This window comes from Arachis duranensis, chromosome 10, assembly GCF_000817695.3.
Source record: "Arachis duranensis cultivar V14167 chromosome 10, aradu.V14167.gnm2.J7QH, whole genome shotgun sequence".
Classification (NCBI taxonomy): Eukaryota; Viridiplantae; Streptophyta; class Magnoliopsida; order Fabales; family Fabaceae; genus Arachis; species Arachis duranensis.
In genome coordinates, this window is record NC_029781.3 from 47536112 (window position 1) to 47548748 (window position 12637).

At 31.8% G+C, this 12637-nt stretch overlaps 2 protein-coding genes and 1 pseudogene across 3 annotated transcripts; 2 read left to right on the forward strand and 1 right to left on the reverse strand.

The window, feature by feature from the left end:
- Window positions 1-1978: 1978 nt before the first annotated feature.
- LOC107469843 (protein DJ-1 homolog C) lies at window positions 1979-5220 on the forward strand. Of its 2 annotated transcripts, XM_016089220.3 has the most exons (7): window positions 1979-2393; window positions 2819-2968; window positions 3069-3248; window positions 3687-3767; window positions 3860-4060; window positions 4374-4511; window positions 4584-5220. In XM_016089220.3, the coding sequence occupies exons 1-7, from the start codon at window positions 2226-2228 to the stop codon at window positions 4794-4796; spliced, it is 1131 nt and encodes a 376-aa protein (XP_015944706.2). In that variant the 5' UTR covers window positions 1979-2225; the 3' UTR covers window positions 4797-5220. The 2 variants fall into 2 exon arrangements, with proteins under 2 accessions (XP_015944706.2, XP_020988350.1); XM_021132691.2 differs by lacking the exon at window positions 3069-3248 and having other exon boundaries at window positions 2092-2393.
- Window positions 5221-6837: 1617 nt separating this feature from the next.
- Window positions 6838-10538, reverse strand: LOC107469845 (bZIP transcription factor 46). Its single transcript, XM_016089221.3, has 5 exons — window positions 10359-10538; window positions 7866-9207; window positions 7623-7694; window positions 7483-7512; window positions 6838-7333 (listed from the first exon to the last, which is right to left on the reverse strand). The coding sequence occupies exons 2-5, from the start codon at window positions 9024-9026 to the stop codon at window positions 7259-7261; spliced, it is 1338 nt and encodes a 445-aa protein (XP_015944707.1). The 5' UTR covers window positions 9027-9207; window positions 10359-10538; the 3' UTR covers window positions 6838-7258.
- On the forward strand, window positions 9110-12103 carry LOC107469841 (probable ribose-5-phosphate isomerase 1; annotated as a pseudogene).
- The last annotated feature ends 534 nt before the right edge of the window (window positions 12104-12637 follow it).

Here is a 12637-nt window from a genome sequence, read left to right on the forward strand (position 1 = left end):
TTGATAAAAAAAATGAGATCCTCTTCTATTATATATGACCTTTTATAATGATAAAATAAAAATAGAAGGAATAAAATTTAATATTTTTATATTAGAAATAGAATTTAATATTTTTTCTAATAAAATTAAATAATGGATTAGTTATAATTAATATATTTAAATTTAAATAAATAAAATTAATCAAATAAAAATATTTTTAAGAATTAATCAAATTAATTAGTTAATACAAATAATTAGTATAATTGATTTGATTTAATTTATTGAATTCAAAAAGATAAATCAAGAAATAGTTTATTAAATTTAATAAATTAAAAAGACAAATAGAAAAACACTCTCGTAGGAGACAATGATTTTTTTAACTAATTAATCTGTGTATGTGTATTATATTGAATTAGAATAAATAACAAATTATCTATTTTAATATGCACCTTATAAATTAACAAATTAAAATAATCGATATAATGAATTATAATTAATTAATTGATATAAATTATAATGAACTGTGTGATATTTAAATATCTAATCAAATTAATTAACTGATATAATTAATTTACTGTAATGAATTGTATTTAATGAATTAAAAGAAATGAATTGAAAACACTTTAACAATTAATTGTTTGATATAAATTATAATAAGTGGTGTGATATTTAAATATATAATCAAATCAATTAGTTGCTCTAATTAATTCACCGTAGTAACTTGTATTTAATGAGTTAAAAGAAATAAATTGAAAAATACTCTTAGAAACATACCACGTCAACTCCATCATTAAGTGTAAAAACTCGATTATTATATAATAGAATAGATATATAATTAAATTTAATGAATTCAATTAGAATAAGCAATAAACTATTTATTTTATTTTGAACTTTACAAATAAATAAATTAATTAACTAATATAACGAATTACAATTAATATAGTACAATTATAATAAATTATATTAATATTTAAATATCTAATCAAATCAATTAGTTGATATAATTAAGTTATTGTAATAAATTGTATTGAATGAATTAAAAAAATTAAATCAGAAACACTTTCTGGAGCATGTCACGTCAGCGCCATCATTAAGTTCAGAAACCCAATTTTTAAATAATAGAATAGATAGATTGATCAAACATATCTATTTTAAAAAAATTTTAAATTAAATTATGATCCAATTGGATTGATTTAAATTTGAAAAATAAAAATAACCGTTTGCTAATTGTTAAGAGAAATTGATGGAATAGTGGAGAGAGAATTGAAACGGTTATCTCTCACTATGAGAGATAACAGTTTTAATTTTCTTCCTATTATCCCATCAACTTTTTTAGTACTAATTGATCAAGCATATCTGTTTTAATCTCTTCTACCAACGTTTTTTATGTACTAATTATATGCTAAAAGTTTGGATTATTGATAATATTAATATTTTTATTATTTTCAATTTTTTTTAAAAAAATACATATAAATAAGATACTTACAAAATTATCTCATTTATAGTGTAAATAAGATAAAAAAAATATTTATTTCGGTAATTAGTATAATTAATTTATTTGTTAAAATAAAAAAATCCTATATTTGGACAGATGTCATATTTATTTATTTTCAGTAAAGGATAGATTTGGCACTCAAATGGGGCCTCGGCCTAGTTTTGTTTGCTGAAGGAAGTTAAGTTAGCCTACCCTAATAAGTTTAGAAAAATCAAAACATATTTATTTTAATCTTTTCTACCAACGTCTTTTATGTATTAATTACATGTTAAAAATTTGGATTATTGATAATAATATAATATTAATATTTTTTATTATTTTTAAATTTTTTTAAAAAAATATATATAAACGAGATACATGCAAAATTATCTCGTTTATAATGTAAACAAGATAAGAGAGAGATATTTATTTCGATAATTAGTATAATTAATTTATTTATTAAAATAAAAAATCTTATATTTGGACAGAGGTCATCTTTGTTTATTTTCAGTAAAGGATGGTGGCGGTGGCGGTGGCCGCCACCCCCACCACTGGCGGCGTTCCTCTAACACCAACTTTCACTTCCGCAGCACCTCCACGTCAGAAACCCTCTCCTCCTTCAAAACGCTCCACCAAAACCAACAGCAACCACATCATACCCATAACACCACCCACTCCGTCGCCGTCAACGACATCCACAACAAAAGGTTCTAATTCCTCTTCCGTTCCTCTGAAGAAGGTTCTGGTTCCCATCGGCTACGGCACCGAAGAAATGGAAGCGGTTATCTTGATTCACGTTCTGCGCCAAGCTGGTGCTGACGTCACTGTAGCCTCCGTGGAGCCTCAGCTTCAAGTTGAAGCTGCTAAGGGCACCAAATTGGTCGCTGATACTTCCATTGAAGCATGCTCTGATCAAATTTTCGATCTTGTCGTTTTACCTGTTAGTTATTACTTATCTTGTTGGTCTTTTAAGTGATTCCATGACACAAGTATAATTACTATGCAGAGAAATAAAGAAAGGGTTAATTGATTTTTAAAATTACATTTTTGCATTTTATTTATAGGATGATATATCATTATTCTTATATATTTACTTGTAAAGTATTTCATAGTATTATGATATATGAATTTTTTATGAAAATGGTTCAAACCAAGTTTCATGAAGAATTCATAATTAGGCAGCATATCGCATACCAATTCATCTACGTACCGGAACGTCATATGTATATTTTCCACACAATATTTTACATATGGCTACATATCTGTTTCGTATCGGAACATATTGTATTCCATGTAACTATGGTTCAAACTCTTTTCAAGACATGGCTATAGTGAGTAATTGTGTGTGGCTTGTTTGCATTGCAGGGAGGAATGCCTGGCTCAGTGAGGTTAAGGGATTGCGAGGTGCTGCAAAAAATCACATGCAGGCAAGCTGAGGAAAATAGGCTCTATGGTGCTATTTGTGCTGCTCCAGCCATTACCCTTTTGCCATGGGGTCTACTAAGGAGAAAGAAGGTACTAAACTTGGTTGGATCAATATCTGTTACTGTTTGAGGGTTTTTCTTAAGTTAAAAATGTATTTGCATGGCTAATTTTCTCTAGCTTGTTATGCAAGACTACATGTCACCCTGCATTCTTTGACAAGCTGCCGACATTTTGGGCCGTTAAGTCAAATCTTCAGGTTTCAGGAGGGCTTACAACGAGCCGTGGACCTGGAACAACTTACGAGTTTGCTGTATCCTTGGCTGAGCAGCTGTTTGGGGAGTCTGTTGCCAAGGACATTGCAGGATTGTTGGTAAAGTGTTTGCTTGATCCTAGCAATAATGGCAATAAAACTCAATTACGAATTTTTTTAATTATCTGATGTAGAATTCTAAACTGGATTCTATTTCCATTTATTTTATGATTTATTCGAAAGCCTCAAATTGTAATCCAACTATCAAGTGCTAGGTTTTAGCAGGCTGTGCTGCCAACGAAACTAGATGATATTAGATAGTTGAACTAGTTGAAGTGAAGAATGTTAACTAGAAGTAGAAATGGGGAGAAGTGATTACCAACAGAAAAGGAGGAGCCGAAGAAATTAAGTTGTAGAGTGACAAATCTTCTTAAATCTATGTATTTCATTCTAGATCCTAAACTTTTATTGTAATTTTCTTTCTTAAAAAAGTATGGTGTGTCTAAAGTTCTATGTCTGACCAAATTACTCTCCCCCCTCTCTTTTTTTATTTTTCAGTTTATGAGAACTGCCGATGATAATGCAGTGAAGAAGGAGTTCAACAAAGTTGAGTGGTCTGTTGACCACCATGCCCCTAGTGTAATTTACTGTCGTATCATCATAATTTGGCAAGACTTCTGCTGTATCATCCTTCTGCGACATGTATCTTAACTATATGTTATGATATTCAGGTTCTTGTACCAGTTGCTCATGGGTCTGAAGAGATTGAAGTTGTGACTCTGATCGATATTCTAAGGCGAGCAAAAGCTAATGTCATAGTTGCATCCATTGAAAAGACTCATGAAGTTTTAGCTTCCAAAGGAACCAAAATTGTTGCTGATGTATTAATTAGTGATGCTCAAGAGTCCTCACATGATTTGATAATTCTACCGGTAAGATAAATTTCTGGAAATATATATGAAGACATCTACGCTTTTTATTGTGCTGGTATTCTGTACCCTTGAAGTCTACACTGCACAAAACAAATAAATAAATAAATAAAATCATAAAAACTGCTTGGAGCATAGGGTGAAAACCGAGAATAAATCATCACGTACTTACACCTGCTATTGTTATTTTGCTGGGATTAGAGTAGGGTTGATTATCGCAGTTGATTGAACAATTGCTTTAGCTTATGGAACTCAATGGACGATTATTTTTTTTGTCCCACGTATAATTTGTAGTTGCTTATCATGAATTGTTTAGGGAGGTACTGCTGGAACTGAAAGGCTAAGCAAATCTAGAATTCTGAAAAAGCTCCTTAAAGAACAGAACTCAGCTGGAAGAATATATGGGGCTATCTGCTCTTCGCTTTCCATTCTGCATAAACAAGGTTTACTGAAGGTATTTGACATGCTACTGTTCATATTCCAGATAAGTAATGCCCTATTGAAATGATGAAATTTCTTGTTACAGAACAAGAGGGCTGCAGCTCATTCGTCAATTATCGATAAAGCTGAAGATGAAGCAATCAATGGTGCTGCCGTAGTTATTGATGGCAAACTAATCACTAGTGAGGGACTTTCTACTGTAACTGATTTTGCATTGGCTGTTGTAAACAAACTATTTGGTAATGGAAGAGCAAGAAGTGTAGCAGAAGGCCTTGTTTTTGAGTATCCTAACAGTTAGGGCATCTGATTTAAAATACTTAGAGGAGGTGGAAAAAAGTTATATCTAGGGCTTGTATGGTTGGAAGTAGTAAAATATGGTGGAAATTTTCATGGTGGAGCTCACAAGTAAAGTTACACATGAAGTTCATCCAGGAAAATTTGCCCTTTATTTTCACTCTCCAACCGAACAAACCCTTAGTCTAAAGAGATGAGGACCATACCGCGTCCAATAGCTTCATATTATGAGTTTTCTGGTCCATATCACTTCACAAAACATGGATAAGTTGAAGTTGTTTGGACAAATCTCTGATGGATTTGTAATCTTGTACACAACCATGTTGATATCACTTATCAGAAAAGTCTATGATCTGAATATGAAAGGGTTCATCGTTTCATCCATGTTGATGGTAACAATTTGGTATCACCATCTTCCTTGAGTGTCATCTTTATGGAGAGGATGTTGCTGACGCGGATGGGAATGCCATTTGCCAGTGACTCAAACCGGAGCTTCTCGGATTTTACTATGTAATGTGTGTGGAAGAGTAAATTTGAACAGATTCAACTTTCTAACGTGTCTCGAGAGGTAGTATTCAAAGTTGAAACTCTTCATTGTTCACTGATTTGTTCTCTTTATAAAGCTCTGAATTTTTCAGTTTAGAAAGGTTTGTTAGCAACTTATTTCTTATTTAGGATGAAATGAAAATGTTGCATTTGTAAGCTTAGGCCAAATGACGAATGTATTGTAATAATAAAAAATGATAGGTTAGAAAGGGAGATTGAAATAATTTTCTCATATTCTTTTGGAAGTCCTTCAATAACTTCCGTTAGTGTTAAATCAAGAAGGACACCTACTTGTCTTTGATAAGCAGATCAGAATTCAGAATAATAAAAGTGTTGTCTTATATTTTTGGAATTGATTTAAGTTGAAATGAATGGAAATAAATTGAATTAGAAATGAATGAATGTTTAGAATCAATTATGTAAAAGAGAAATTGATTTGATTTACAAATTGATGTAATGATTTTACTTTATATTTTTATTTTTTGTTTACCACAATTTTCTATCACCATTGCCAAGTGTGCTAATAATTGCAACCATCGCCGTCAGACCATTGCCTCTGGTGGCTGGACCGCTGTCGGATTCTTTTAGGTACTCAATCCCTTCTGTTTTATATTCATACATAACGGATAAAAATGACTCTTATATTTAGTAATGTTACAGTTTCAAGTTTTTTTATGAAAGTCCAACCAAGTTAAACAATAAAACTTGGAATAATGTTAGCCATAATTAATTTTTGTTATATTAGACCAATTTGATTAACAAAAATATTTGAATGTATAATATTATTCTATATTTAACACACCAAATCGTTTTAATCCCAATTAAATTTTCCAAAAGATGAGAAAATTTGTGTCAAGTGTTTAAGTAAATTCATAGTATTTACAAACCAAACTTGGATTGATTAAGTCACTCGTCTATTTAAACAAGTGTCGAGAGATACAGTAGGAAACTAAAATTCATAGTATTTAGAATTAAATTTAATTTCTATGTTTTATCCATTCCAAAAAAATAATTTGATTTTGAAATTAAATCAAATCCGTTTAATACACACTCTTAAATAAATGACAACGAAATTGGTGGGACTCCATATCTGGCCTTTGGTATATCTTGCAATATGAAGTATATCATTTATAAAATCAAATTTTAATTGTCATTTTCTCATATACTTTTGGTTCTGTTTCCAAAAAGGAAGAAGGAGACCAAATATAAGCCACATCAACACACTTTGGTTTTTGGGTATTAACATCAACATTTGATCAAGATGACACCCCTAATCAGCATTTAACTTTGAGAATTGACAAATCAAGATTACATATAATGACAAGACGACAACCAAATTTTTTTAGGATGTTCATTATGTTGACCTTTGATAAGTACTTGAAAAAAAATGTAATTGTAACCAAAATTCCAGACGCAACACCTTTTTCTTGAACCAAAAAAGGAATTGTGTGTTGTGACTGCAAATTGAATTCAGCAAAAAGGGGTTAGAAACTTAAACGGGAACTTAAAAGGGACACTACAAAGATCCAATTTAATTGGCTTGTCTCAACATCCTCCAACATAAGAAAATAGAACTAACATTCAACCAAATACAAATAGTTTATTATACAAGATGCAAGTTTTTCTAATGTACATCTCAACTCTCTCCTACTTCCTATACATAAGAAAGCTACCACCCCTATTATCTATGTAGGACTCAATTCCAATTACATCAGACACATGAAAATTATATATCATATCATTGGATTTATGTGGAACTAACATAAAATTTAATGGTTGAAATTCTTCTACCGGAAGAATAGACTCCTCCCCCTAAAAGAGCATAATAAGAACTTTTTCCACATGCAATAGTCCAATCCTAGTGACATAAAGATGCCTTCCTTTTTATAGCAGTCGCTTTAAACAAAGACCAAATTTGGTCTACCATGGACCTGTAACTGTCCTTCTCAAGCACTGTCTTTTATTTCCCAATGGCCAAAATGAAGAATCCATATTCTGCCAAAAATAAAACATGTGAATTCTTTTTTCTTTTTTTTTTTTCAGTCTTATATTAAGAATTATAAATTATAATCATATAAATCCAAGAAGTCACCCTCCCTCCCAAGTCCCAACCCAATATATATAAAGCAAAATAGATAACTTACCTGATTTTTCTGCATTTCCATCATTTCTTCCTGTATTAAAGAATATTAAAGAAAATTAGTCAAAAAAATATTACAAAAACCACAGTTGAAAACAAAATTATTATTAAGGATGTATTGCACAGTGACAACATGTAACATACCTGCTTTTTTTGCAATTCTTTGTTTATTTCCTTAAGCTTCTGAACTTCAGCTTCTAGTTCAAAAGTATAGGCCTGCGAAAAATCGATAGAAACAGAATTTAACAGTTGCTTGCACTATGAAACATGAAACATCAAACCAATTTTCTCTTAATGCTGATATATAAGACATGGAAGAACATAAGAATTTAATGTGTTTCCTATTTACAAGAATGCATAATGATAATTTAGAATTAGAAGGCTAACCTGCTTGCGAGCCCTTGACCTTGCAGCTGATTCTCTATTTTTGATCATTCTCCTCTGTCTCCTCTCCACAACTTTCTCTATAGCACTGCACTTCCTTCCCCTGTTGATTACATAGGGAACCGGTGACAACGACATTGAAGAAGTATCCACACTGCTCTTGGCAATCATGTCCGGTGACATTTTATTTGCAGGAGTGGCACCCGGAGCTGTTACATTGGTCGGGACTAAACCAACAATTCCAACACTCGCCAGCCCATTGCTTTGAACTACTGCGCCATTCATTGAACGCTCCGGCACTCCAATCATCCCACCCCTTGTGCCAGGGCTAGCAAGCTGAGCATTGTTCAACATATGCATAGGAGAAGCAAAAGCCACATTTGCAGGCTTGGGGAAAAGGGGTGGCGGCTGCGGGTGCTGCTGCTGTGCTTGTTGCTGCTGAGTATGGTTCGAATTTAGCGACAGCGGAGGAGGAGGAGGCTTGGGAACCAAGTTATTACCAAGATTGTTCCCATTACTTCTATTTGGTTGCTGAAAACCAAGAAGTAAACCATTGCTATTGTTTGATCTAGCATAGTCACCAGCACCATACCAACCATTGTTGTTAGCATCAGGCCTTGCCATTTGTTGAGCTTGTTGAGGAGCATCTTCTCTCACAACACCAGCTCTCACCAAGAACTCCTCCAATGTCATTTCTCCTAATGCTGGTTGCCCTTGTGTTTGAGGCACAGATGAAACCCCATTGCTACTTCCATCTTTGGCTCCGGCTCCAGTGCTGCTGCCACTGCCACTATCTTTCATCAAATCCCTCCAAACCTCATCAACTGTTTTCTGACTAAGAGTCCTCGGAAGCGTCAAAGAGCCCTGTCTTTGCAAGTTCCCATTCGGGTTGTTGGAATCACCACCACTGGCGCTGGCATTTATACCGGCTGAAGAAAACGCCAACGCCTGAGACTCCTCGGCGGTCCATATATTCTTCAAGAGCTCATCCATGTTCATGGATCCAAAATCCTTCCCAAACCCCCCTATTGTGTTCTGGAACTCGTCAAAAGTAAGCGAATAAACCGAAGGCTGCCTCACCAGAGTGACATTTGCCGGTGGTGGCTTCCCACCCATTCTATCACCATTATTGGTGGGGTTATCACCATAGCCCCTGAAGTTCATTTTTTTATTGAGACCCCACCTTTTTTTTCCTTTTCTCCTTCTAAAACTTGAAGTGGAAGCAAAGAGTTTAACTTAAGCAAACAATGTCTTACGTATCAATCATTCCCAAGTAGATCATATGGTATTTTCAGCGTGCTTTGGAATGATTATCCTTCTGATTCAGATCTAACTATTCACAACACTGAAGAAAAACATTAAATTAACAACGTTACTTGCAGCAGATAATTAAATCAAACCCTTAAAACTCCTACCCCACACTATATTATAGTCTACAAAAACCAATAATCAAGTATACATTAAAAGTAGAAAGGAGAACAAAAAAATCTTTCAGGTAGTAGAGTTCTGTCTCAAATTAAAATATCTGAAGTGAAACTTAGATACATGTTAAGTTAAACAGTTAAAACTTCTTGTAACAGTTTCAGAGTTATAAATGCAACCGCCTCTGCAAGAATCCAAAGCAGTTGGAGAACGGTAAAGTAAACATTGATTATTACCCAATAGAGAGTATAGAAATACCAGATCAACACTTCCACTTTTTATGCTGCATCAGATCCACACTACTCTCACTCGACTCATTGCCTTTTAAGAAATTCACAATATCACACTTTAAAGAGGTTAAGTTTTTTGTCCGAATTTGGTTAAATTAGATTTGAGTTGGTCACTTAACTAGTACTACTTACTTACTTAGCCCAAATCTGATGTAAATGGAACTTAAGATTTATTCATATTTTTTCTAACAAAAACCCAACCTTTTTTCTCCGAGTTAAACCACTTAAACTGGAAAAAGAAACCACAAAAAAAAAATCTCTCCGATGCGTCACTCAACCCCTAAAGACCTGCTTTTTATTTTATTTAATCCATAAATTAACTAATTAATTAGTTAATTAATTAATTAATTAATTGTTAGAATATATCTTCCAGAATTTCACGCCCAATTAAGGAAAGTCTTTCCCCTTTTGCTCAACCACTCTCATCCGAAAATTAAACAACTCGCAGCGAAGAGGAACTCCAAATTCCTCAGTTTCTCGCCATAATCGAGCTTCGCGGAGATCATAAACCCCAAATTTGGTCAAATTAAAAAAAAAAGAGTCATAATGTCTCGAAGAAGATTTTGACACACTTAAAATGTTAATTAAATAAGAGTTTAATCACACGAGAGACAAAATAATAATAATAATTTAAGAAAAAACAGAATAAGATCAATCAATCGGTTAAGATACGGGGAAAAAAAGTTGGCGGCATTTTAAAAAAAAAAAAAAAGAGATAAGGTGAAGAGAGTGAAATAAAAAGAACACGAAGGAAGAAGGACAAGGGTTAAGGGGTTAATTTTACCTTTGGAGAGTGTGTTGAGTTGTTCGAATTGGAAGAGAGAGTGAGTGTGAGAGAGAGAGAGAGTCGTGTCGCAGGGAGCTTTGAGGTTATGAATTGTGGTGCTTTCGACAAGTGTCTTTGTGCGAACAACACAGACACGAGGCGCCATTTAAGCACTGCCTCCAATCTCTTAGGCATTCTCTCCTTCGCGATGGCTTTTTCTTTCTTTTTTATTTGGAATTTAGCGATTTTAGATAAAAGTATTTGTTTAAGATATTATAAATAAAAAGAACAAAAATATTATTGATTTACAGAAAAGTTTGGACCCTCGGATAAAAATAAAAAATATTTCGGATACATAAAAAATAGTTATTAATTGAGTTATTAGATATTGGCGTATATAACTATATTAAATATACAAAAAAATTAACAATTTTATAACGCGTATATTTTTTATAATAAATATTATTTTGACACTAATTTTTTAACAACTAAGTATGTGTTATCTTTATTTTGTTAATTAAAAATAATATAAATATATAATTAATTAATAATAATTAACTTCTTATATAGGTATTAAGAATATTTAGTATATAAATAGTATTTTTTAAAAATTAATTAATAAATTAATTATTAATATTTAGTGTAAAGTATATAATAAAATATAAAATATATATTAAAAATAAATTTAACAATATATATATTTACATACAACATATAGTTATAAATTTTTTATATATACATAATATTTTTATTGTGTTTAAATACATATATCATTTAACTTATTTTTAATATATTTTATACTTTAATACATATTTTATATAAATGACTAATTTTTAATATGAGTAAACTATTTTTATCTATTAAAACTCTAAACGCTGATAAATTTATCCACAAAACAATAAAATTAAAGTTGTATTCACGAAAAATCGACTTCATATGATAAAATTATTCAAACCCTAAAAAATCATCCAAAATTTTCAAATTATCCTTCTCTCTACTGTTACTATCATCATCCTCACTTTTCTGAAACTAGCATTCTTTTACTCTCTTCTTTTTTCTTAGGTCATTTTCACCCAAGATTATTTGAAGAAAACCACTGCCTACAAAATTGTCGAATCCGGCATGGTTTTTGGCTTTAGAACCGGCTCCACTACCAAACATGATATCGACCGAATCAGCGAGCTTCTCTATCAAAGCAAGTTCAAGGACATCGTCCGAATCCCCACTTCCAAAAAAATGCACGAGCAAGTCCTCTCTTATGAGATTCCCTTATCGGATCTAGACTCTTACCCGTTGTTGATCTCGCCATTGACGATGTTGACGAGATTGATCCTTACCTTAACCTCGTCAAGCGGCGCGGTGGCTCCCTCAAGGAAGAAGATGGTTGAAGGTGCTTGTAAGAAGTTTATTGTAATTGTCAATGAGTCCAAACTAGTTAACTATATTGGTGATAGCGGTTTGGCCATGTTTATTGAAGTTATTCAATTTTATTGGAAGTTCACTATTTCTAAATTTCAGAATCTATTTCAGGAATCTAGTTGCATTGGAAAGCTCAAAACTTTGGGAGAAAAGGTTGAGCCTTATATCACTAATAATGATAATTATATTTGATTTGTATTTCAAGCAAAGTATTAGAGATTTGAAAGTCTAGCGATTCTATTTTATAAATCGTTAGTATTGTGGAGTATGGAATGTTCATTGACGTTGAAGAGAGAGAGAAGGATAATTTGAAGATTTTGAGTAGTTTTTTAGGATTTGAATAGTTTTGCATGACGAAACTGCGATATTTTATTGGTATAATTTTAATTTTGTTGTTTCGTGAGTAGATTTGTCAATGTTTAAAATTTTTGTAAGTAAAAATAATAGTTTATTTAATTGATAAAAATAATTTTTTTATGTCTATTTTTAATTATCTAATAAAATAAATGTAATGGATTAATTATTCAAAAATTTTTGCATGTGTAGTTTTTTTTAAAAATGTAAAATAGATATAAAATTTTATTCTTATTGTTTAAATAAATTTTTTACATTTTTAATTAGTCTAATTTATTAATTAATAAAGAAAATAAATAGAATTTAATTAAATTATTGAGAGAGAAAAAAAAAAGAGAGATGATGGGAGATGGTAATGGTGTCGAAACGTGGTCCAATAGTTGGAGAGTTAAATCGATGATGTGATGTTGGATCAATGAGAGCGCGAAATGTGGGATCATCTCCAACAATGGATGCTGCTTTCCGACAAAGTATTGTACATGCTCATCAACTCTTGCCTTTTTTTTTTTTTAGATTTTTTTTCT

Excerpts from the sequence above, each read along its gene's own strand:
- LOC107469843 (XM_016089220.3), top strand. The coding sequence starts at position 2,226 with ATGGAAGCGGTTATCTTGATTCACGTTCTGCGCCAAGCTGGTGCTGAC. Across the intron at positions 2,394-2,818 it reads TCGATCTTGTCGTTTTACCT|GGAGGAATGCCTGGCTCAGT; the intron begins GTTAGTTATTAC and ends TTTGCATTGCAG. Across the intron at positions 2,969-3,068 it reads GTCTACTAAGGAGAAAGAAG|ACTACATGTCACCCTGCATT; the intron begins GTACTAAACTTG and ends TTGTTATGCAAG.
- LOC107469845 (XM_016089221.3), bottom strand. The coding sequence starts at position 9,026 with ATGAACTTCAGGGGCTATGGTGATAACCCCACCAATAATGGTGATAGA. Across the intron at positions 7,695-7,865 it reads GGTCAAGGGCTCGCAAGCAG|GCCTATACTTTTGAACTAGA; the intron begins GTTAGCCTTCTA and ends GATTTTTCGCAG. Across the intron at positions 7,513-7,622 it reads AAGAATTGCAAAAAAAGCAG|GAAGAAATGATGGAAATGCA; the intron begins GTATGTTACATG and ends TCTTTAATACAG.